The 26,621-nt window shown below is 41.2% G+C and overlaps 1 protein-coding gene across 8 annotated transcripts in view; it reads left to right on the top strand.

The window, feature by feature from the left end:
- Positions 1-25,679, top strand: part of ABLIM3 (actin binding LIM protein family member 3) — a 421,965-nt gene extending 396,286 nt beyond the window's left edge. For 4 of the 8 annotated variants that reach the window (XM_082254476.1, XM_082254475.1, XM_082254474.1 and 1 more), the window contains 5 exons: positions 3,418-3,559; positions 5,707-5,736; positions 6,119-6,177; positions 8,958-9,018; positions 11,235-11,487. In XM_082254476.1, the coding sequence (XP_082110602.1) occupies positions 3,418-3,559; positions 5,707-5,736; positions 6,119-6,177; positions 8,958-9,018; positions 11,235-11,269 (327 nt within the window). In that variant the 3' untranslated portion in view covers positions 11,270-11,487. Of the gene's footprint in view, positions 1-3,417; positions 3,560-5,706; positions 5,737-6,118; positions 6,178-8,957; positions 9,019-11,234; positions 11,488-18,236; positions 18,318-24,534 lie in introns of those variants that run through there. The other 4 variants (XM_082254472.1, XM_082254477.1, XM_082254473.1 and 1 more) reach the window with 2 other exon arrangements.
- Positions 25,680-26,621: the final 942 nt, after the last annotated feature.

Raw genomic sequence — 26,621 nt, 5'->3', positions numbered from 1 at the left:
ATGGAGAGCAGGTGTGTTAAATTTAAAATTAAAGAACTCTCTGAAGATCTGAAAAAAAGAATTGTTGTCTACATAAAGATGGTTTAGGCTATAAGAAGATTGCCAAGACCCTGAAACTGAGCTGCAGCACGGTGGCCAAGACTATACAGCTGTTTAACAGGACAGGTTCCACTCAGAACAGGCCTCGCCATGGTCGACCAAAGAAACTGAGTGCACGTGCTCAGCGTAATATCCAGAGGTTGTCTTTGGAAATAGACGTATGAGTGCTGCCAGCATTGCTGCAGAGGTTGAAGGGGTGGGGGGTCAGCTTGTCAGTGCTCAGACCATACGCTGCACACCACCAAATTGGTCTGCATATTTATTTTCCCAGAAGGAAGCCTCTTCTAAAGATGATGCACAAGAAAACCCGCAAACAGTTTGCTGAAGACAAGCAGACTAAGGGCATGGATTACTGGAACCATGTCCTGTGGTCTGATGAGACCAAGATAAACATATTTGATTCAGATGGTGTTGAGCGTGTGTGGCAGCAACCAGGTGAGGAGTACAAAGACAAGTGTGTCTTGTCTACAGTCAAGCATGGTGGTGGGAGTGTCATGGTCTGGGGCTGCATGAGTCCTGCCAGCACTGGGGAGCTACAGTTCATTGAGGGAACCATGAATGCCAACATGTACTGTGACATACTGAAGCACAGCATGATCTCCTCCCTTCAGAGACTGGGCCACAAGGCAGTATTACAACAAGATAATGACCCCAAACACACCTCCAAGACGACCACTGCCTTGCTAAAGAAGCTGAGGGTAAAGGTGATGGACTGGCCACGCAGACCTAAACCCTATTGAGCATCAGTGGGGCATCCTCAAATGGAAGATGGAGGAGCTCAAGGTCTCTAACATCCACCAGCTCTGTGATGTCATCATGGAGGAGTGGAAGAGGACCCCAGTGGCAACCTGTGAAGCTCTGTTGAACTCCATGCCCAAGAGGGTTAAGGCAGTGCTGGAAAATAATGGTGGCCAAACAAAATATTGACACTTTGGCCCCACTTTGGACATTTTCACTTAGGGGTGTACTCACTTCTTTTGCCAGCAGTTAAGACATTAATGGCTGTATGTTGAGTTATTTTGAGGGGACAGCAAATTTACACTGTTATACAAGCTGTACACTCACTACTTTACATAGTAGTAAAGTGTAATTTCTTCAGTGTTGTCACATGAAAAGATGTAATAAAATATTTACAAAAATGTGAGGGGTGTACTCACTTTTGTGAGATACTCTCTCTCTCTCTCTCTCTATATATATATATATATATATATATATATAGTAAATATATAGAAGTGCAGTGCAAAAAGTTAATTTATTTTAGTAATTGAATTCAGAAAGTGAAACACATATATTTTATTTAGATACGTTACACACAGTGTGATATATTTCAAGCATTTCTTTCTTTTAGTATTAATGATTATGGCTTACAGCTAGTGAAAACCCGAAATTCATTATCTTAGAAAATTAGAATACTACATAGGACCAATAAAAAAAAATGAAATTTTTTAATACAGAAATATTGGCTTACTAAAAGTATGTCCATGTACAGTATAGTATGCACTCAATACTTGATCGGGGATCCTTTTGCATGAATTACTACATCAATGCAGCATGCCATGGAGATGATCAGCCTGTGGCACTGCTGGGGTGTTATGGAAGCCCAGGTTTCTTTTATAGTGAATTTCACCTTGGAATTCTCCCATGGATGCCATTTTTCCCCAGTCTCTTTCTTTTTGTTGAATCATGAACACTAACCTTAATTGAGGCAAGTGAGGCCTGCAGTCCTATAGAGAAATCCCCCCCCCCCCCAAAAAAAAAATATATACCTCTGGGGGTAAAGCTCCCCAGTGGTATAAAGTCTTTTGATAGTTTTTTGTCTTCTCTATCTTTCACCCTCTGTTCTCGGTTGTCTGTTTTGTGTGAGTGACACATGCTTGGTGACTAGGTGGTGGGTATGTGTACATACTGTTGCCCCCAATAAGCTACTCGTTTCTTTGTACATGCTTTTCTAATGCTAATTTTTTTTCAATAAACTTGTGCACTTTATACATCACTACCTGTTGAACTTGCCAGTCATTAACCATTTTCCCTGTACCACTGGGGAGCTTTACCCCCAGAGGTGCATATACACTTTTATGGGGGGGTTCTTTGTATGCTTTTCTATGCTTTTGGTTATTTGGCAAGATACTCACTGGCGACATGGTATACATATGATGATAGTACTCTCTCCCCACACCTTTTTCTAATTTCTTACCTGACCTTTAGATGTTGTTTTTGGGTCCTTTTTTGACCTTCTGGATGAGTCGGCGTTGTGCTCTTGGAGAAATTTTGTTGGAACGGCAGCTCCTGGGAAGGTTCACCACTGTTCCAAAGTTTTCTCCATTTGTGGATAATTGCTCTCACTGTGATTCGCTGGAGTCCCGAAGCCTTTCGAAATGGCTTTGTAACCCTTTCCAGACTGATACATGTCAATTACTTTGTTTCTCATCTGTTCACATTTGGTCCTGCTCCCTGATGAAATTCTAAAGGGTGTCTACAACACCAATTATAAATTCCTCAGTATATGTTTAATGCCTTTTTTTATTAAGGCTTCTTGAAAACCTCTCCTGAACACTGGAACTTGACAGCTAGTAACAAACGGTTAAAACGTCCATTTTGCTGCGTTTACGTGCCGCGTTTATGTGCATTTAGCGGCATTTGCGTCTAAAAGCTTTTTTTTATTGTAAAATGGTATGAAATGTATTCCCATTGAAAACACCTATAAACAAAATGCTTAAAAAACGCGAGTTTCCCTGTTTAGATGCCTTTGCACGCTGTTACAAGCATTTGGCGTTTCAAATGCCGATAAACTTCTGTCTGAACTCATTTTTTTGCTTTCAAGAAGATGCCACTAAACTCAATTGGCTCTAAACGACTAAAAACTACTGAGTGTATATGGAGAGATAGGATAACATAGAGGAGAGTTCAGGGGCTGCTGAAAAAAACACCCAACTGCTTCTAAACGTCCGTTTATCAGCAGCAGTGTACATGAGGTCTAAGTGTAAATGGAGTGTTTTATTTTGAGGTAGTCCTCTGGCAGAAAGAAACCACACCAAAATAAACTAATATCCCTATGCGTACAAGCTGGGTAATATATTATAGCTGAAATCCGGTGAGACTTGATACTGCTATAGAGGGGTTGTCATACATGGTCATACATGGTCTATATAGGGGAAACTTAAATGGAAAGAGAAGTGGAATAGGAGCATACAGTATATACTTGTTTTAGAGAGTTTAGTTCTTTATATTGTATTTCCAATATAGATTGATTCCAGTAATTGTTCGTGGTTAATACATCTCAGGACAGTATCTGAAAATAAATTGAATGTTCTATTTTAGCTCCAAGGCAGCATTGGAAGAATGATCCTAAAAGAGGAGATGAAGGCTCGGTCGTATGCCGACCCCTGGACACCGCCACGCAGTTCAGCGGGCAGTAAAGAGGCTCTACACACTGCCGGTTATGATACTTCTCTTAATGGATGTAAGTGTCAACCAACATGTAGATTAAAGCATTCCTAGCATATGTAAAGGTGCCTAGGGACAATACTGGTGAAGGAAACTTCACTCAGACCCCTTATTCTAAATGAAATAAAGGAGTCCTATAGAGTTATGTATGTTACAGAAACACAAGGACCACACAGGGAATTGGAATGTAGCCAAACACATTTAGGATAACTTTTCTGAATACAGAGGTAATCAATGCTCAGTTGCAGGAATCACTTTGAAACTGATTAGTGTGTCTGGAACAAAGATTACATTTTGCATGTGATAATGACATTTTATTGTTTCACAGTTGTTACCTCCATAGTAGGGCAGCCATCAGAAATTATGGGGCTCCTTACACAGCTTTATGCCTGGGCCCCCCAGGGCCTTACCACAAACATTCCCCATGGCCCCCCACTGGCTGTCCCACTAAATCCACATCCCTTTCCAAAATATATCCCCATATTCCTGCCCAGAATTATCTGTATCCCTTTCTACAATGTATCCCCATCCCCACACAGAATTATCCACATCCCTTTCCACACTGTATCTTCATCCCTGCACAGAATAATCCATTACTTTCCATAATGTATCCCCTTCCCTGCCCAGAATTATCTGCATCCCTTTCCACAATATATCTTCATCCCTGCACAGAATAATCCATTGCTTTCCATAATGTATCCCCTTCCCTGCCCGGAATTATCTGCATCCCTTTCCACAATGTATCCCCCATCCCCGCCCAAAATTATCCATCCCTTTCCACAATGTATCCCCCATCCTCGCCCAGGATAATCCATCCCTTTCCATAATGTATCCCCATCCCCACACAGAATTATCGATCCCTTTCCACTATGTATCCCCCATCCCCATCCAAAACTATCCATCCCTTTCCAAAATGTATCTTCCATCCCCAGCCAGAATAATCCATTCCCTTTCCATAATGTATCCCCATCCCCACACAGAACTATCCATCCCTTTCCACAATGTATCCCCCATCCCCACACAGAACTATTCATCCCTTTCCACAATGTATCCCCCATCCCCACCCAGAATCATCCTCATCCATTTTCACAATGCAACTCCATCATGCCAGCTTGTCTGGTGTCCGTGTCCCATCTGAGGAGTCCAATCAACAGCACAAGCAGCACAGCAGTAGCACGTCGCTGAACACACCCCTATGCCCGAGTGCTGCTCAATCAGATGATACCTAACTATTCTTGCAGCAGCAGGCTCCGCCTCAGCAGGGAACAATACTAAGCGGAGCAAGCTGGTCAGGTTTACCTGTGGGGTGGGGCAGCGGTGTTGTCAGCGATCAGAACTGGTGAAAGGAATCACCAGGAAGTTCTCTCATCTTTTTTGCTGGCACCCCACTGGGGGGGGGGGGGGGATTGCTGGTGACATGTATCATGGTGGCTCTCTCCCACAACCCCCCCACACAAACACCCGAACCAGCAAGACACCCCCCTTGGTGGGGGGTGGGGGGCCGGTTGTGGCACTGGAAAAGAGCAACCTATTTGCCTTAAAACAATCCCATTGTCTTTAGGTAACACTAGCTTTTGTGCCTTTTCTACCAGATACCAATCTAGGCTATAGGGCATTTCCTGGACAATTTGTATTATAAAGACCTGCTATTGTAGAGTATAATGTCTTTCTGCCATGCAGTTGAATTGGTTCAGGAGTAGGACCTTGCAGAACCATTAACATGAGATCTGAGCTCATATCTTTGTGAGGATCCTGGGTCTAAGCAACTGCACATTTTCCCTATGAACTAGATTCTTATAGCCTAACTAGGTTTCAGTGAACTTTAAAAGGTTGGTTGGTCCAAACAAACTATTTCAAGCTCACTAAAACCTGTAGTAAGCTTTAACTCTTGGAGCTTATCGAATAATTGATTCCATTGCTCCGGTGATGTTTAGAACAGACCCTGCAATGAGCAGTGGAACCCACACAGGTTAATGAATAACTGTAATGCAGTTCTTCAAGTCTGACTTGAAAAGCTCCATTTGCATCCCCACAGTATTTTTAAAAAGTTTTGGAGACATATTGATTTTATTTCAGTTTTTTTCCTTTATATTCAACCACTTCTGTAGTACTCTCAAGAAACTGTTGATCCCCATAAATCTGGGTTCATATTTTATTTTACAGCTCCCAACAAGTGCTACCTGGCTGACAGTGGTAAGTACAGCTATGCATTAATCCCTTTGCACTAAGCTACTTTTGTATGAAAGTGGAAACATATTCTTCTATTCTTTAAAGATGTTTACAGTTATGAAGCATGGTTCCATTAAAAACAACAAGGGATTTGATTAACTTTTCCAAACTATCAACTTTTTTAATGGGTTTGAAGTGTGAGACCTACAGTTACCTGTCATAATCATTAGTAGCACCATCCAGTTGACACATCCTTTTGTTCAAGAAAATAACATTTGCACAGCTTTTAGGATTCATCAATATTTTACCTATGTCGTACATACAGTATTTCCAGAAGAAAGAAATATATCATATCTATTGACATTACCTTGTACATTTAAAATATTTTCTTTTGTGTATTTTGTAGATCCTCTAATCAACAAGTCTGCCTCACTCCCAGCATACAGAAGGAATGGTCTTCACAGGGTACGGTAAAGGGACTACATGGAAAATTTGAATTATGGTAATATTTACTAGGGTCCAAGGGCATGCTCAACAAATGCCAGCAGTCTGAAGCTCTCACTAACAATTACTTGGAGACTATCCACAAGATCAATGCTCCTCAGTTCCTAGCTCTGCCAGTCTGTCAAGGCCAGTGTCAGGAGGTGGCAGTCTCAGTGCAATAGAAGCATCATGGTGAACTGGGTGTGCCTTTTGGGCAGGGCCCATTTGAGGATAAAGCGGGTTGAAAGACAAAAAAACTGACAGCTCAGGTTGGAGCTGTTAGTACAGTGATCTCCCCTGCTGATCTATTGTGTTGTGACAGGGGGACAGCCTCCACGCCAGAACACTCCGATCAGTGCTTTCAGCCGTTGGCTGGAAGAGCTGACTGGGAGCCGCTCAGCAGACCTTTTTCGGCCACGAGCCTTCAACAGAAGCCGGCTGCACAACAAACCAACTGCCATCCACACGAGCCGAATGACTGCGGGTTTCTTTTGAAATAGGCCTAAATCTTTCTATTGAACTAGGCCTAAATCTTAGAATCTTAGAAAATAACAATAAGGAGCAATTAGGAATAATGTTAGGATTACAGTTACTTTCCAGGGTTACTAAATGTAGGCACCTGCATAGGTGGAGAATATAGTATGGTTATCCCCATGTATCTTCTGTATATTCTAATTATCCATTGTCTACCAGACATGGGGTGGCTGGATGTGTGTTTCTGTTTGACCCAGCTGTGTCTATGGTGTGAAAGTGCCATCCACTACTTGTTTTGGTGAAGTGACTAACGTTTCATTGAAATGCATCATTTAACAGATTAAATAATGTCTTTTTTTTTACACAACCGTAACCTGGTTGTTTCCATACCAGAGACAAAGTGGGGTTGATTTACTAAAACTGGAGAGTGCAAAATCTGGTGCAGCTCTGCATAGAAACCAATCAGCTTCCAGTTTTTTTTTTTGTTTTTTTTTTGCCAAAGCTTAATTGAACAAGCTGAAGTTAGAGGCTGATTGGCACTCCAGTTTTAGAAAATCAAGCCCAGTGTGAATGGCACACCAACCCATTCCCAAAAGTTCCAGATTAATTTGGTAAAAGCCACAACTATGATACATTATTGCTGCCAATGTCAGCAATCCTGTTAGCTGTGCAACAATGAATTCTCATTGTTGGTCTTAAGGTGGCCATACCCATATTGATACCATCATTCAATAGATCGATTTAATGATCTTTAGATAGATTTCAATACTGGCAAATTGAATGGTTGTGGCAAAATTGTATTGATCATATCTAAATGATTGTGTAAGACAATGGATTGAAACACTGATCGATTTAATGATGGTTTTCAATAGATCAAAAAGGTTTTGGCTGCACACTTTATTGACACTTTCAACAAAGATCAGTACATAGTCAGTACATGCTGCATTTTTAGGCTCCATGCACACTGGCTTAAAAATTGCTGCTTCTACAGGAGTTTTGTGTTTTGCCTGTATAACAGCCCAATGTTATCCTATGTGTCCATGCACATTAGGACGATTACAGGCATATTTTATCCACTTAAGCCCCGGAAGATTTTACCCCCATTCCGACCAGGGGGTATTTTGCGATTCGGCACTGCGTGACTTTAACGGACAATTGTGGTGTCGTGCGACGCTGTACCTAAACGAATTTGGCGTCCTTTTTTTCCCACAAACAGAGCTTTCTTTTGGTGGTATTTGATCACCTGTGCGATTTTTTGATCACGCGCTATAAACAAAAAAAGAGCGTCAATTTTGCAAAAATAGCAATATTTTTCACATTTTTTTATATGAAATTCCCCCAAAAAAAAATGTAAAAATCAAAATTTTTTAAAATTTTCGGCCAATTTGTTTTATGCTACCTATGTTTGGTAAAAAAAAATCGCAAAAAGCGTATTTTGATTGGTTTGCGCAAAAGTTATCGCGTTTACTAACAAAGGGAAAGATTTTTGTCATTTTTGTTGTTTTTTTTTTTTAACGCGTAATGGCGGCGATCTGCGATTTTTTTTGCGGTACTGCGACATTGCGGCGGACAGATCGGACCCTTGACTGACATTTTTGACACTTTTGGGGTTACCAGTGACATTTCTACAGTAATCAGTGCTATATATATGCACTGTTACTGTAAAAATACACTGGTAGTGAAGGGGTTAAATTTATTTGGGAGGGAGGGGCTGTGTGTGTCCCTAGGGGCGTGCTTTCTACTGTGATTGGCTGTGGCTTGAGCTGTAAGGACACTGATCAACGGATCTACATAGTAGATCCATGTGATCAGTGTCTTTACAGCGAGGAGAATGACAGGCAGCTTGTTTACACAAGCTGCCTGACATTCTCCCTCTCCCCCGCCGATCGCCGAGTGGCCGGCGGACATCGGGTCCGCTGGTCACACGCGCGGGGGGGTCCGTGACCACGCGGGAGCGGGAGCGCGCCTCCGGGGGCGCGCGCTCGCTCCCTAGACCCTCACAAGCAAGCAACGTAGCCCTACGTTAGTTTGCCTGTGAGGGGCTGACCGCCGATGTAGATAGTCGTGCGGCGGTCGGCAAGTGGTTAAGCTCAGCGTTTAGAGGCAGGAAAACAAACCCTTCTGGTTTGCATTTTTGAGAGGAGTTTTCTGTCAGGAAAAAAAGCGCTAAACTCTCTGCCAAGGGAACTGGTATTTTTTTAAGCCTAGTGTGCATGGAACCTAAGTATGGTCCATGTATGTTTGTTCTGCATACCCGATTCCTAATTATCCTATGATATTTCTTACAGCCGCCAAGCACGGAACTCTTCCACTATGATAGTGCCAATGCAGTGAACTGGGGAATGAGAGGTAGGTTTACTTGTTACTAGAACAAAAAATGATAAACATCAGCTTATATATAACAATTTTTCATGTTATAATTTTTTTATGTCTAAAAAAGGCTAGCAATGGTAAAGAAAAAGACTTAAATTGGTAATTCAAGTCTTTGTATTTCCTTGTTTAACCGCTTGCCGACCGCTGCACGACGATTTACGTCGGCAGTCAGCCCCTCACAGGCAAAGCGACGTAGGGCTACGTCGCTAGCCTGTGAGGGTCTAGGGAGCAAGCACGCGCCGACAGAGGCGCGCTCCCGCGCTGTCACGGACCCCCCCAGACCCGATGTCCGCCGGTCACTCCCGATCGTCCATTAGAGCAGGAGAAAGGCAGGCGGCTAATGTAAACAAGCCGCCTGTCATTCTCGCCTGTGTAAGAATAGTGATCATACAGTTCTACTATGTAGGACCGTTGATCACTGTTCATACACCTCAAGCCACAGCCAATCACAGTTAGAATCATGCCCCTAGGGACACACATAACCCCTCCCTCTCAAAAAAAGTTAACTCCTTCACTGCCAGTGTCATTTTTACAGTAACAGTGCATATGTATAAAATATAAAACTACCTGCGCTGCTCCACAGAACAAATAAATATATAAATAAATATTGTGTATAAAGTGCTAGTGCTTAACTTAATATGCACGATATCTATATAAAAATCACCAATCAATATGCATAAATAATAAACGTGAAAAAAAAAAAAAATCAATAAATATGAGCCGTTGTCTTATTCATTCAATTAATCATGTGCTCAAAAAACTATATACAGTGACAGTCTTTGTGCAAAAATATAAGTCCAAAGTGCTGCGTGCTCATATAAAAAAGTGCTGGTGCTCTCTGTACACGAGTAGGTGCTCCCCTCTTGGTCCCCTACTCACCAGAAGCCAAGTAATACAGCGCTTTGAGAATCTCCTTTGCAGATAAATGCCTTATTGGACCAACAATTCAACAGCTTTATAAATGTACTGTAGATCACACCATCCAGGTGATGCTCAAAAAAGAAAGAGATGCTGGCATCGTGAAGTATGTAATAACTTTATTCGATGCACACAATACAGGTTACACTTACAATTTAGCAGAGGTTCACACGCCTGAAAACCATCCCACGGGTCGCCACTCAGATGGCTGTAGCTACTCCCCGTGTCCCCGTATACCGGAAGTTGGATGCAATCGGGCGTAGTATGTACTCGGACGAACGGCTTGACGCGTTTCGCTCCGCACACAGAGCTTTATCAAAAGAAGGTTTTTTAATCTGAATGCATAGAATGTATTAAGATAAAAACCTTCTGACATTAGAACCACTTTAAAGCCCAATTGAAGCCTAGCATGTTTTTATCACTTTATAGTACTATACCCCTGCATGTTATGATTGGTGACTTCAAAATGTTTTACAATAGCCTTTTCCCCTTGAAAAAACTACTTTGAGTCCTCACACAGCTAGTTAGTGACCCACAACCAAAATGAAGGCCATTAAACAGCATTCTGGATCTGGCTACTTGTTCTAAATCAGTTGGGGTAATTTTTCTAAAGGTAAAAAGGGTGTTCACTTTGCAATGGAATTTTCTAAACTTTTTCACTAGTCCTGGGGCAAATTCCATTGCAAAGAGGACAAAAACTTCAAGGTACTGCTTAGGCACAAATGTAATTTCTAAATGTTTCCTATAATATAGCTAATTTGGATTTTTTGAGTTGAGGACCGCTTTAACTAATAATCAGAAAAAAGGGTTACTTTGAAAAAATATGTACCTCATAGCAATAAATGGATATCATGCCTCTCTTATTACTTATTAGAAGATAAATATGAAAAATCATAATAAAATAAAAATAACTAAACATTTTACAACTTGGTAAACTAACATGTTTATATAGAAGAAAGTATATTAAAGGATTCTATTTTTGCCATTACAAATAATGTTCAACACTAAGGCTCCATTCACATATAGGCATCTCAGATCGTGGGAAGAATCACGGCGATTCTGCCCCCCGATACCGAATCATTGCAAATCGCGTGACTTGCAATAGCACACCAAATGCGGCACGATTTTGCCGCGATTGCCGCCCAGCGAATCGCAGTAAAATCGTGCAAACAGAATCGCGGGACACCTGTCGCCCAAAAGAAGTTCTTGTACTTTTTTGGAGCCTAAAAATTAACATTTTTTTTTTACTTGTCTTTTTTTTTTCTGTATTGCAGAGTACAAGGTGAGAAGACCCACAATTGCTTTGTGAATCGGAGAATTGTTACTATGGCAGGTTATGTGACAATGGAGGAATTTGCTTTTTAATGTGCAATGAACCATAGTTCCAAGGACTTTCACTATATCCCTAATGGAAATCAATACCATTTCAACCACCTGCGTCAAATTACTCTGCAGGCAATCTGTACATTTTATCTTTGTAATTAATAGGTTAAGACTTCCATTCAGTTGATAAGAGAATTCACTTAGAATCCAGAACCCCAATAAATGCTTTTTTAAACGTCCTTTCCAATAGAAAATGCATAGAATAGCACCTGCAGAGCAGTGGCGTTACTATCGCAGGTTGGCGAATGAGTCCCTTCTCAAACATGACAGAAACAGTAACAAATAATCCTCGAAAAAAGACACAGGAGCATAGTGTTGTTGTGGATACAATTAAAGCTGAACTCCGGCCAAAAACAATACATGTAGAAATAAATGAGAGCTGGTGAATTCTGTGCAATGTGTGAAGGCTGCAGTGCCTGTAAAATTCTAACTTTCATTCACCCCTTACATTTTAGTAAGCACCAAACCTCCATCGCTGAGATTTACACTTCCAGCTGGAGTACAGCTCTGATAGCAGGTCATTCACTCGGCACCTTGTCCAATCAGTAAATGCCTTGTATTCTTTTCACAGAATGCAAGGTGTTCTGTGATTTGAGGAGGGGAGATCATGACAATCATGTGAACCTCATTCATTCACAGAACACCTTGTATACTGAAATTGACTCACTTTTAGACTCATACTCCATTTAGAAGTGTAAGTCTCAGTGCTGGAGCTTACTATAGTTTTGTTATAATACCATTAGGGTTCATTTATTTTTACAGTGCACATGTCCAACTATTGCTTTTGGCCAAAGTGTATCAATAGACAGAACCTTTTTTTTTTTTCATTTTGGATAGAGTAGGAGAAAACTAGATAATGTATCAGGTTATTATTGCTGGCTGTATCCCCACTGGGGAGGTTCACCCTTCTATTTGTACTAGTGAACATCATCAATTTTAGACTTGTCCCCAGGTAGGTGGAGGTAAAAGTATATCCTCTAGTGCAGGGATATGCAAACTATGGCCCTCCAGATGTTGCAAAACTACAAGTCCCATCATGCTTCTGCCTCTGAGTGTCATACTTGTGGCAGTCAGTCTTGCTATTCCTCATTGGACATGTAGTTCTGCAACATCTGGAGGGCCACAGTTTGCATATCCCTGTTGTAGTGGATAAGACTGTATCAAGAAAAACTGTCGGGGCTAGTTTACACTAGTGTTAGCCCTCCAAAGCCGATCTGTGTTGGATCACTCTTCTGAGAGTGTTTAACAGACACCACACATTGCACACAGTTGTATGGCAGTTGTATTATGGCCACATTCAAGTGAATGGGCCACTTTCAGTGGGTAGTACTAACCGCTAAGTGTAACCGGGTGGATTATTCCTGCTGCAGCTATGAAGCAAAGCATTGTGGCTGTGGCATATGTAGTCAACTGCCTTTGCAGCTCAAGGGGGAGCTGTTGAGGGGTGGTAAAAAAATGTTTGCCTATACATGCCCTTTATTAAAGATCAGGCAGGATACCTGATATGACCTGGTACAATGGCAGGAAAATAAACAGATACTAAAAGACCTCTCTCCTCATGATCCTCCTGTAGTCAGAGCTCACTTCCAGTCCATGATCGCTAAATAGAAGATGTTTAGTCTAGGTCAAGTCCCTGATTTCTTAACTTTTTCCATGTTGCTGTAACATTAAGAGTATATAAGAGGTTTGCGCCTTTTACAATACATTAGAAAAAACTGACAGAGGTTCTAAGGCAGGCCATACACGGTTCTAATCTCAAGCGGTTCCTGCTGAGCCAGCAAGGATTTGAATGATTATGGGCAGGCTGAATGTACCAAGTTGATCGATCAAACAACTTGGGTACAACCAGTATGCCGGGTTTTACCTTCAGTTATCGCTAGCGTTTGCTATAGCCGCTAGCAATAATCACTGTCTTTTCCCGTTGGGGACGGCTACCCCTGCTGGGAGAAGACAATGGCCTGGCAGGAAGGATTCACGCACCAATACTGTCTGTGATGATGGGGGAATCAACTAAATTTCTTTCCTGCAACCTTATTTTTTGCAGGAAATAAATTTGCTACGTGTATGGCCGGCCTTATCCTTCTAATCTCTACCCCAAACCGAAAGAAAAAACAGATTTGTCCAGGAATACAATTAAGTTTTGTTTATTTTCTGTGTAAATTACTTAGCTAAACCCAAGTGTAGCAATGGAGCCGTACTGCTCTGACTCCGATTGTTGTAGCATATCAGATGTGAAAACATTCAAAGATAGCAGCATTAATTCAGATTGAATTGTAAGAACATTAGAGGTTTTGTTAAATCCTCTCACATTAGTTTAATCCAGTCTGAAAGTTGACCTTTGAGCTCCTATTTCAGAACAGTTCCAGGACACAGGTTCTCAGTCCTGAACTAATACTATTGCCTATTGTGCCTCTTATTGAAAGAATGTTGTTGTGCTTCTTTTAATCAGATTTTTATTGAGTTATACAATTAAAAAAAAAATCATACAAACAGTAATATTATGACATTGAAGCTGACACAGCTGTCACAACATGGAGCCGTGCATACAGTGCTCAGTATAAATGAGTACACCCCAACAGATTTGTCAGAAAACCTTTATTTTCCTTTCAGAATCAACATTTTCTTTGGGACACTATACTACAAAATTCTCCCACAAATGTGGGCCATTGATTGCAACCAAGATTAGTTAATTTGCACACACAAAAAAGTATTCTTCCTAAAAAATGTATTCAAGACCATGTTGCAAAATGAATACACCCCAATGAAAGTCTTATGCCTCGTACACACCTTCAGATAATTGTACCACTTATCGTTCGCATTTTGTTGCATGATACTAATATCGAATTCAACAATGCGTACTTAGCGTTTGATTTTTTCGTACGATTCTAGAAAAGCTTCCTGGTTGTGTAGCTACATATCAGATAATGCAAAACAAAAACAGTGGCAGCCAGGCTTTTTCCGGGATATTTTTGTGTTTCTGATCATGCATGGTCTTTGTCTATCGATTTTTAGCAGACGCATACTGTAATGATTAAACGTTTGTCGTTCTCTAGGCTATCATACCACAGTAGTTTTCCGGTTTGTCCCTTCGGATTTTGTTTGATGAACTGTCGTTATCGGCTGTCGAAAGCTGTGTACTAACGATCAGATTATCGTTCGATCAAGTCGAAATCTATTTTTTTCTTACAATTATCTGAATGTTTGTACGAGGCATAAGTAGCAAAGCTAAATTTTAGACAATTAAATCCTAATTAAGAAGAATTTACCTACAGGTGAGTCTAATTATTCAATAAACAATCCAGCAGACAGGGGATTAGAAAAGGGCGTTACTTAAAGCGGAGTTCCACTCATTTTTGTATTTTATTAAAAGTCAGCAGCTACAAAAAGTGTAGCTGCTGACTTTTAATAAACACACACTCACCTGTCCCATGATCCAGCGATGCGGCGGACCAAAGCCTCGCTCCTCTCCCTCTCCTCTCGGCGGCATCGGCATCTCTGCTGTGGGCAACTGGCTGTGACAGCTGGCGGCTTCACAGCCGGGTGCGCACTGCGCATGTGCAAGTCGCGCTGTGCATTGTGAATGGCCAGGTAAATCTTCTGGGACCTTTGACGTGTCCCAGAATATTGCAGGGAGGGGGAGAGGAGAACTTCTGCCCGAGCCGTTATGGCGGCCCGAGCGGAAGTGGGAGCGGGTACCTGTCAAATCTAGGTACCCGCTCCCCCCCAAAAAATGAAATGCCAAATGTGGCATGTTAGGGGGTCAGCAGTATTTAAAGCGGAAGTTCCACTTTTGGGTGGAACTCTGCTTTAACAAAGAAAACCCCTTCCCATTTCATGCTGTCAGCATTGGCACCACATGGAAGAGAAATGTTACAAAACCTGAGAAAGACAATAATTTCTTTACGCGAGAAAAGTGAAGGCTACAAGAAGATCAGCAAAGCTTTACTCATCAGTCACAATACTGTAGCAAAAGTGATACAAAAATTTAACAAAGATGGAACTGTAACCATCTCAGAGACGTCCAGGCCGTTCACTGAAGTTAGCACTACAGGAGGGTCTTCCAATGAGAAGGGTTGAAGAAAATCACTATGCAAGTTCACTGCAGTTAGCTAAAGAAGTAGAAAGCCAAACTGGGCTGATTGTTTCCCAGGACAAAATACGGCGTACACTGAAAGGGAAGCCTCTCTTGAAGCCAGAAGAGAGAAGAGAAGACTTTTGTGACTTTGAACTCTGGAATGATAAGACCAAGGTAAATATTTTTGGAACTGATGGCTTCAAAACTGTATTCGGTTGCAAAGGTAAGGAGTACAAAGAAAAATGCATGGTGCCTACAGTGAAACATGGTGGTGGCAGTGCCCTTCTGTGCGGCTGCATGAGTGCTGCTGGTGTCGGGGAGTTGCATTTCATTGATGGTCTCATGAATTCACAGATGTACTGCTCTACATTGAAAGAGACGATGATACCATCACTTGGCATCACTCCATGCCCTTGGTCGTCGTGTACTTTTCGACCATGACAATGATGCAAAACACACATCTAAGGGCATTGTTGCATTTCTGAAGAACAGGGTGAAAGTGATTCAGTGGCCAAGTATGTCTCCTGATCTGAACCCTATCCAACGCCTATGGGGAATTCTGAAGAGACAAATTGAGCATCACTCTCCATTCAGCATCCAGGCTCTAAAATAGGTTGTTCTTGAAGAATGGAAAAAGATTGATGTAATATGTCGCCAACTTGTTAATTCCATGCCTAGAATACTTGGTGCTGTCCTTACAAATCATAGGGTCATACAAAATAATTTTATAACTATAAATTACTGCCTAAGAGACCGTATATGTTAGCTAAAAAGACTCTCTTGACCCTGGTTTACTTTGCTACACAAGGCCAGCCTTCCCTGAAACTGGGGCTAAGGCCTGCCTACAAGTTCTGTGCAGAGGTCTGTCATGCCCCCTACAGTCAGACCTATCATTTTGCAATCGGCAAAGCTCATGCTCGCCGCTGATGAGAGAGTTCTGGCTCTGACTCAGTAGGGATGTGTCTGCATGTAGATCTCTTCCCCCACAGAGATCAAGGGTCCCACTCTGCAGCATGCTGGCAGGGGACAGACTTTTGTACCCAGGCTGTAGCTGATTGTTAAGAAAACAAACTATGAGATTTTGCAAACCTTTTTTGTTTAATGTACCTGAAATGTATTTAGCTTATTTTAACATCCAGTTCATATGGGCTTTAATAACCCATTGAAAGAGGTGCTACAAATTGTTTTCTGGCTAATAAATGCAGTAAAAGGAGACTTATGGTTTTTGTTCTTAGGCTTTTGGGTGTCTGTTCTTCTACTAAAAAATTTGCTCTAGCCATGGTTCACGCTGCTGTGACTTGCTGCGAAGTCAAAACACATTTATTTGTGTAGGTGCCGTCTTATTTGCTGCAATTCAAGTCGCAGTCACAAAAAAAGAAAAATAGCTCCTGCAGTAGTTTTTTGCATCTTCTTTGGGACATGAGTTTCAAAGACTGCAATCTTAAAATCACAAAAATCGCAAGGAGGTCATTTATTTGCCTTATCTTTGTGACTTTGGCTTTAACTTTACAGGGATTTGAAAGTTCAATAATGTGTGCCACTTTGTATTATGATTTGCCAAAGTCGTAAAATATCAAAGTCACGTGAAAGTCGCTTTGAAGTTGCATCAAGTCGAAATGCAAAGTCTCATTGGAAGTTGAATGCTTTTGAGGGGTCACAACAGTGTGAACTGAGCCTTAAAGTTTTTAACGTCAAAGTTATTGATTTGTGTATAAACTGTAAATAACAAAATACTCGGCTGTTCAGTGCAAATTTTGCAACAAGTCTATTAAAGATTAATTCCGGGCAAACAGCCTAACATGGTGATGAAATGCATAAAGGGAGCTGTTGTTGATTTGTATTTCTGTCCATCCAGTTCCCAGATTTACACAGCTCTACCACACAGCACTGCTAGGCCAGTTCTGCAGTTAAAGTGGAACTTCATCTTGAAAAGGTGATTTCCCCCCCTCCATTTTCAAAAGGTACCCACTTCCACTCTTCCCACCTAGGTGAGAAGCGAGGAAGTTTGCTACACACCCCTTCCCCCCGTACCCACAACCTTCTGGTACATCCCACAGGTCCCAGGAGGCTCTGGGACCACTATGCAGGTGCAGCACATCTCACACATGCATAGTAAATCACAGTTGGCTTCCCGTAAGCAAGATGGCGGCATTGAGGACTCCTTGAGTGGTGAGTACTCATTTAATAAAAGTCAACAGCTACAGTATTTGTAGCTGCCGACTTTTAATTTTTTATATACCTGACCGAAGTTCCTCTTTAAGTAACATGGGTCTTGTCCCTCCCCCAATCTGTGATTGGACAGTGATCGTAGAAGCTGCAGACTGCCTGCCTTTCAACTCTCTCCTCCTATCATCATGCTCCATAAGTACTCCAGAATACCCTACTGGCTCTTTGTGCTGCTTTTTCCTCTCCCAGTTTGAAGCTTTGCTGTATAGGAGATTACAAGAGTATAATGCCAAGACATTCAGATACTAATGTCTCTTCCATTTTAAAAAATGTATTTATTGATGCAATAATGAATGCATATAATATTATTCTGTGTGTTTTAAATCTGCCTGAAGTTCAGCTTTAAAAGAAAAGGTTACTTTTTTAAAATAAGCTCCTTGTGCAAATAAATAAAACATACTCAGATCACAGCGTGTCCCACACTAGGCTGCCACAGCCAACCAACAACAGGCCAGCATTTATCTCTGTAGTCAGCAAGACATTCTTTCAAAGTGAAACTTATTTCTGAAAAAAACGGAATAATCATTGCATAAGAGGTTTTCTTTGTAACTCAGCAATATTGTACCCATGGCTACTTTTTTACTTTTTACAGATCTATCCTTATGAATTACTCATGGTAACCACTAGAGGGAGGAATAGACTGCCTAAAGATGCCGACAGGACTCGCTTGGAAGTAAGTGATTTACCAGAATGATTTCAAGCACATTTTTATTGATTAACCTTTTCCAAAACATCTAAAAGTCAATGATAAAACATGCTGTACAAGTAACATTTTCCACTTAAAAAACAAGTGCTGGAATTGCTGTAGTGGGCCATCAGTAACCTTTGGGATACAAGATTTATAAAGGTAGTGCACTTTTTTCAGAAGCTCCTTCACCATGTAAGGGATGGAGATAGGGCCTGTACCAGCATAGTCTGTAGGGATTTATGACCATCTCTTCATCTGACCCTCATGATGTTTAGCTGCCCCCTGCATGGGTCCCATTTATTTGCCACCACAGCAGCGTTATGCAGTGGGGAAAATATTTTTTTGATCCCCTGCAGATTTTGTGAGTTTGCCCACTTACAAAGAAATGAAGGGTCTATATTTGTTATCATAGGTGTTTTTAAAATAATAAGACAGAATATCAACCAAAAATCCTGAAAAAAATACATTAAACAAATGTTATAAATAGTGATGTCGCGAACCTAAAATTCGCGGTTCGCGAACGGCGAACGCGAACATCGGCAAATGTTCGCGAACCGGCGAACCGGGCGAACCGCCATAGACTTCAATAGGCAGGCGAATTTTAAAACACACAGGGACTCTTTCTGGCCACAATAGTGATGGAAAAGTTGTTTCAAGGGGACTAACACCTGGACTGTGGCATGCCGGAGAGGGATCACGCAAAAAAAAGTTCTTAAAAATTATAATTTTTTGATAGAGAGCCAATTATTGGAAAAATTAAAAAAAAATAAAAATAAAAAATTTCTTTGGATTTAGCATCTGGGGGGTCTAAAAAGTGTACCTGTGAAGTTTCAGCTCTGTAGCATGTCCAGAACCCCTAAAAAACAGCATTTTTCTTATATTTTCAGGAATATGGCTTCTCTGCGGCTGGCTTTTACTCTTGCAGGCATTTAGCGGTCATTTTTTTAGGCAGGCATGTCATTTTTTGTATTTAGTGTCTGGGGGGTCTAAAAAGTGTACCTGTCAATTTTCAGCTCTGTAGCATGTCCAGAACCCCTAAAAAACAGCATTTTTCTTATATTTTCAGGAATATGGCTTCTCTGCGGCTGGCTTTTTCTCTTGCAGGCATTTAGCGGGCATTTTTTTAGGCAGGCATGTCATTTTTTGTATTTAGTGTCTGGGGGGTCACAAAAGTGTACCTGTCAAGTTTCAGCTCTGTAGCATGTCCAGAACCCCTAAAAAACAGCATTTTTCTTATATTTTCAGGAATATGGCTTCTCTGCGGCTGGCTTTTTCTCTTGCAGGCATTTAGCGGGCATTTTTTTAGGCAGGCATGTCATTTTTTGTATTTAGTGTCTGGGGGGTCTAAAAAGTGTACCTGTCAAGTTTCAGCTCTGTAGCATGTCCAGAACCCCTAAAAAACAGCATTTTTCTTATATTTTCAGGAATACGGCTTCTCTGCGGCTGTCTTTTTCTCTTGCAGGCATTTATCGGGCATTTTTTTAGGCAGGCATGTCATTTTTTGTATTTAGTGTCTGGGGGGTCACAAAAGTGTACCTGTCAAGTTTCAGCTCTGTAGCATGTCCAGAACCCCTAAAAAACAGCATTTTTCTTATATTTTCAGGAATACGGCTTCTCTGCGGCTGTCTTTTTCTCTTGCAGGCATTTATCGGGCATTTTTTTAGGCAGGCATGTCATTTTTTGTATTTAGTGTCTGGGGGGTCACAAAAGTGTACCTGTCAAGTTTCAGCTCTGTAGCATGTCCAGAACCCCTAAAAAACAGCATTTTCTTATATTTTCAGGAATACGGCTTCTCTGCGGCTGTCTTTTTCTCTTGCAGGCATTTATCGGGCATTTTTTTAGGCAGGCATGTCATTTTTTGTATTTAGTGTCTGGGGGGTCACAAAAGTGTACCTGTCAAGTTTCAGCTCTGTAGCATGTCCAGAACCCCTAAAAAACAGCATTTTTCTTATATTTTCAGGAATACGGCTTCTCTGCGGCTGGCTTTTTCTCTTGCAGGCATTTATCGGGCATTTTTTTAGGCAGGCATGTCATTTTTTGTATTTAGTGTCTGGGGGGTCACAAAAGTGTACCTGTCAAGTTTCAGCTCTGTAGCATGTCCAGAACCCCTAAAAAACAGCATTTTTCTTATATTTTCAGGAATATGGCTTCTCTGCGGCTGTCTTTTTCTCTTGCAGGCATTTATCGGGCATTTTTTTAGGCAGGCATGTCATTTTTTGTATTTAGTTTCTGGGGGGTCACAAAAGTGTACCTGTCAAGTTTCAGCTCTGTAGCATGTCCAGAACCCCTAAAAAACAGCATTTTTCTTATATTTTCAGGAATACGGCTTCTCTGCGGCTGTCTTTTTCTCTTGCAGGCATTTATCGGGCATTTTTTAGGCAGGCATGTCATTTTTTGTATTTAGTGTCTGGGGGGTCACAAAAGTGTACCTGTCAAGTTTCAGCTCTGTAGCATGTCCAGAACCCCTAAAAAACAGCATTTTTCTTATATTTTCAGGAATACGGCTTCTCTGCGGCTGTCTTTTTCTCTTGCAGGCATTTATCGGGCATTTTTTTAGGCAGGCATGTCATTTTTTGTATTTAGTGTCTGGGGGGTCACAAAAGTGTACCTGTCAAGTTTCAGCTCTGTAGCATGTCCAGAACCCCTAAAAAACAGCATTTTTCTTATATTTTCAGGAATACGGCTTCTCTGCGGCTGTCTTTTTCTCTTGCAGGCATTTATCGGGCATTTTTTTAGGCAGGCATGTCATTTTTTGTATTTAGTGTCTGGGGGGTCTAAAAAGTGTACCTGTCAAGTTTCAGCTCTGTAGCATGTCCAGAACCCCTAAAAAAAAGCATTTTTCTTATATTTTCAGGAATACGGCTTCTCTGCGGCTGGCTTTTTCTCTTGCAGGCATATATATCAGTGGTGGGTGGGCAGTGGCACAGTACACTCTCTGTGGACCTGGCAGCAGTCACTGGCACCCAGGCAACTGCAATTTAAAAAAAATATATATATTTTTTTTACTTTGCAAGCTGCTGTGCCACTTTATATATCAGTGGTGGGTGGGCAGTGGCACAGTACACTCTCTGTGGACCTGACAGCAGTCACTGGCACCCAGGCAACTGCAATTTAAAAAATATATATATATTTTTTTACTTTGCAAGCTGCTGTGCCACTTTATATATCAGTGGTGGGTGGGCAGTGGCACAGTACACTCTCTGTGGACCTGACAGCAGTCACTGGCACCCAGGCAACTGCAATTTAAAAAAATATATATTTTTTTTTACTTTGCAAGCTGCTGTGCCACCTTATATATCAGTGGTGGGTGGGCAGTGGCACAGTACACTCTCTGTGGACCTGACAGCAGTCACTGGCACCCAGGCAACTGCAATTTTAAAAAAATATATTTTATTTTACTTTGCAAGCTGCTGTGCCACCTTATATATCAGTGGTGGGTGGGCAGTGGCACAGTACACTCTCTGTGGACCTGACAGCAGTCACTGGCACCCAGGCAACTGCAATTTAAAAAAATATATATTTTTTTTTTACTTTGCAAGCTGCTGTGCCACCTTATATATCAGTGGTGGGTGGGCACACAGTGGCACTGCAGTGGGCACAGTACACTCTGTGGACCTGACAGTCACTGGCAGCCCAGGCAACTGCAATAATAAAAAATATTTTTTTTTTCAATTTATTGCAACAAGATGCTGTGCCAACGTATATATATCAGTGGTGGGCAGTGCACTGCAGTGGGTACAGTGCACTCTGTGGACCTGACACAGCACTCACTGCAATTATGACAGAGGAAAAAAAAATATTTTTTAAAATGCCAGGTACTGTGCCTGTGCCACCCGAAATGAGTGTGGTGTGCACACAGTACAGTCTGTGGTAGGTCTGTGGCCTCTCACACACAGCGGGCAGGCAACTGCAGTGTACAATAGATATATATATATATATATATATATATATAAAGAAAAAAATCTATTACCTTACCAGCCCTTAAAAGGGCTTTTGGGGACACTATATATATATATATATATGTATATATATAAATAAAAAAATCCTCAATTACCAGCCCTTAAAAGGGCTTTTGGGGACACTAGATAGATATAGATATATATATATATGAAGAAACAACTCAATTACCAGCCCTTAAAAGGGCTTTTGGGGACGCTAGGTATATATATATATATATATATATATATATATATATATATATATATATAAAAAAAAAAAAACACAAATACCAGCCCTTAGAAGGGCTTTTTGGGGTGCTGATATTACAGCAGTAGTGGACCAAGAACACTGCAAGACCAGGAACACTGACTAACTGTCCCTAGCTTAACAGCAGCAGCAGCAGCAGCAGCTCTCTCCCTATTCTCACTACACACACTGCTTCAGAATGATCTAAGATGGATGCTGCCCTTGCTTATTTATAGGAGGTGGGAGGGTGTGGGAGGGAGGTACGCTGATTGGCTGGAAATGTGTCTGCTGACTGTAAAGTTCAGGGTCAAAGTTTGCCTCAATGATGTCTTATGGGGGGCGGACCGAACATCGCATATGTTCGCCGGCAGCGGCGAACGCGAACATGCTAAGTTCGCCGGGAACTGTTCGCCGGCGAACAGTTCTACACATCTCTAGTTATAAATTGAGTAGCAGTTTAGTGAGTATTTGATCCCCAACCAACCAACAATAATTCTGGCTCCCACAGACTGGCTACAGTATGTGCTCATGTGATACACAGATTAGTCCTGTCAATTTAAGAAGGTGCTCCTAAGGACAACTCATTATGTGTATAAAAGAAACCTGTCCACAGAATCTTTCTTCCATTCAAACTTTACCATCATGGGCAAGACCAAAGACCTGTGAAAGGATGTCGGGGACAAGATTGTAGACATGCACAAGACTGGAATGGGCTACAAGGCCATCAGCAAGAAGCTTGGTGACAAGAAGACAATTGTAAGAGAGAATATTCTTAAATTGAAGAAATACAAAATAACTATCACTCGCCATCGGTCTGGAGCTCCATGCAAGTTTTTGTCTCATGGGGTAAGGATGATCATGAGAAAAGTGAGGGGTCAGCCCAGAACTACACGGGAGTTGCTTGTGAATGATCTCAAGGCAGTTGGGACCACAGTCACCAAACAAACCATTGGTAACACAATACACCGCTATTGGATTAAAATCCTGCAGCACCCGCAAGGTCCCCCTCAAGAAGGCACATGCACAGGCCCATCTGAAGTTTGCCAATAACATCTAAAGGATTCAGAGAAGGACTGGAAGAAGTTTCAAATTAGACCAAAATTGAGTAATTTGGCATTAACACGACTTGCCATGTTTGGAGGAAGAAAAATGCTGACTATGACCTTAAGAACACATCTCTACAGTCAAGCACAGAGGTGGAATAATGTTTGCTTTGGGGCTGTTTCTATGCTAAAGGTACAGGCCGACTTTGCCTCATTGAGGGGCCAAGAGACGGGGCCATGGATTATAAAATCTTGGATGAGAATCTTCTTCCCTCAGCCAGAACACTGAAGAAGGGTCGTGGGTGGGTCTTCCAGCATGACAATGACCCAAAACATTAAAGGTAATGGAGTGACCTAGCCAGTTTTCAGACCATAATCCTATAGAAAATGTATTGAGGGAGCTGAAACTTTGAGTTGCCAAGTGGCAGCCAAAAAACCTAAAGAAGTTAGAGAAGATCTGTAAAGACGAGTGGACCCAAATCCCTCCTGAGATGTGTGCAAACCTGGTCATTAACTACAAGAAACATCTTACCTCTGTGCATGCCGGGAAGGGTTTTTCCACCAAGTACTAAGTCCTGTTTTGTAAATACTTATTTTACTCACTGAACTGCAACTCAATTTATAACATTTGTATCATATTTTTTTCTGGAGTTTTGGTTGATATCCTGTCTCTATCATTTAAAATACACCAATGATAAAAATTATAGACCCTTCATTTCTTTGTAAGTGGTGCAAAATTACAAAATCTGCCAGGGATCAAATAATAATTTTCCCCACTGTATAAAACTACAATTAAAGGAAACCTGTAATGAGAGACGTTCCCACCCCCCCTTCTTTCAAAGTGAATTGTTACAAGCTTTTTTGCAGCTGTTTTAATCGTCATACATTCTGAACTGTCAGTTAGAAATCTTTCTTTTACTTTTATTTATCCATCACTTGTAACATTATCTCTGCTTTGTTTCACCTTTTCACAGCGCCACCTGTCAGCTGAAGAGTTTTATCAGGTGTTTGGAATGACTATAGCCGAATTTGACCGCCTGGCACTATGGAAAAGAAATGAGCTTAAGAAACAAGCCAGGCTCTTCTAATTCTATCCACCATGTGCCTCTACCTGTACACCTCTATAAATATATTTATAAATATTATATATAAATATATATATATATATGTAGATCTTATGTATAACTATTACACACAGTATGTTTATTGTATTATAGGAAAATCTCCCCGGGAATTTTGTTTTAAGCTTTTCAGAAGCGGAAGGGACACTGACCTACTTCTATGCAATGTATTGCATTCCCTTTCCCGGCTGACAAGGCTGTTCGGTGGAGAGAGATATTTTCAACTCTCAGTTATATTTTTTAAATGCTGTTTTTTATGCGCCACTGTTTTGAAGAATTTCGAGACTTCAGTAAACCTGCATCTTTACCATTACTACAAATGCATTATCAAAATTGAGCCATATGGATTCCCCCGAATTCCCCTGTGGTGACCAATTGGCGGATAGGTTGTACATGTGTCATGTGTGTCTAGCAGAACCCAGCGGTGTCACTGCAGGTTGTTTCAAAGTGAAATAGGGTAACAGATTGGGGCGATCTAATTTTAGGAGCAGAACTGAAACTGCCTTTATGTGAAATCATGATTCATCTGTTCAGTAAATAACCCTTACAGCATCTACTATGTGTCATCACATCATTTTTAATTGGAAATCATTCCTTTGGTTTGTTTAGAAGAAGCAAGATTTTTTTTTTTCTTTGGGTGGAATAAGCAAATCTGTAAGGCCTTTTGCACATGGGCGTCTCCTGCAACATACATTCCAGTGTATTCCCTGCTCAGAAAGTCCAAGTGCTGCATACAGACATCCATAGACATGAATGGCTCTGCACAGTTTTACATGGGTATAAACAAATGCTATTGCAAACATGAGTATAGTGTATGCACATATGCATATGCCCATATACTTGTGTCTACACATGCAAAGGCCGTTTATGTCTATGGTAGGCTGTATGCAGCACCTAGATTTTCTGTGTTAGGAAAATACACTGGATTTAGGTCTAACGCCTAAGGCTAGGTTCACATCTATGCAGGTTGCGGTTGATGCGTTTTTCCAGCACATTTTGCGTTTGTGATGCATTTTGTGGTTTTGTTTTGGCCAATAGGAAAGTATGACATTTCTGTTGTCACATGAAGTGTGACTTTGATGCCAGAGAGTGTAAAGTCACAGCAAAGTCGCACTCCATGAACAGAACTGTCATACTTTCCTATTTGCAAAAAAATGCAAAATGTAATGAGCATCAAAAATGCAACACATGCGTTTTTGGTGCGGGTCCATTGAAGTCTATTACATGCAAAATGTAATCTGTAAATAAGATCCCTGACTCTTTCCAAAAAACCGCACAGGCTCAAAACACACAGGTGTGAACTGGAACCATAGGGAACCATGGTAAATGGACTGCATAGATTTTCTGCAAAACACACTAAAAATGCATAGGTGGGAACCTAAGGTAAAGCAAGATTAGTGTTTGTAGTTGTAGGAGTTATTTTTATTTTAAGTTCACCCTCTCCATTTTTTCCCCACTGCACTTAGCCTGGATATTTTAGATAATTATTTAAAATGGGTGCACCCAGTGGGTGTTTGTTGCAAGCCATACAGTTGTTGAGATCAGCCAGAAAATGCAATGATCATCTCATGTCAGTGGACTAGTATATTGGCTACTTTATCTAATCAACTGTTCTAAGAGTGACAAGATAATTTTAACAGAAAAACTGAAAATTGAAAGGATTAAAAGAGATGCATGGAAGCCAACCAGCCCCCAGTCTGATGTACTCACCTTCCAGTCTGCCACCAACCAAGTAGACCTGTCTCATGATATAAATAAAGAACAGGGGTTTAGTTGATACGCATTTGCAAACGCAAGGCCTCTACACGGCACCCTGTGTTACTTGCAGTCCTAACACTTTCTAATTTGAGTGTCTCCACAATGGAAGCACATGGCTGCTAATGGATGGATGGGAGACAGGTGAGAGGGAGACAGCCCAAACCTCCCCCAACCTGCTCCCA

Source organism: Pelophylax lessonae (assembly GCF_965119305.1).
Source record: "Pelophylax lessonae genome assembly, chromosome: 4".
NCBI lineage: Eukaryota > Metazoa > Chordata > Amphibia > Anura > Ranidae > Pelophylax > Pelophylax lessonae.
Note: the sequence above shows the minus strand (reverse complement) of the source record. Positions and strands in the feature narration are given on the sequence as shown.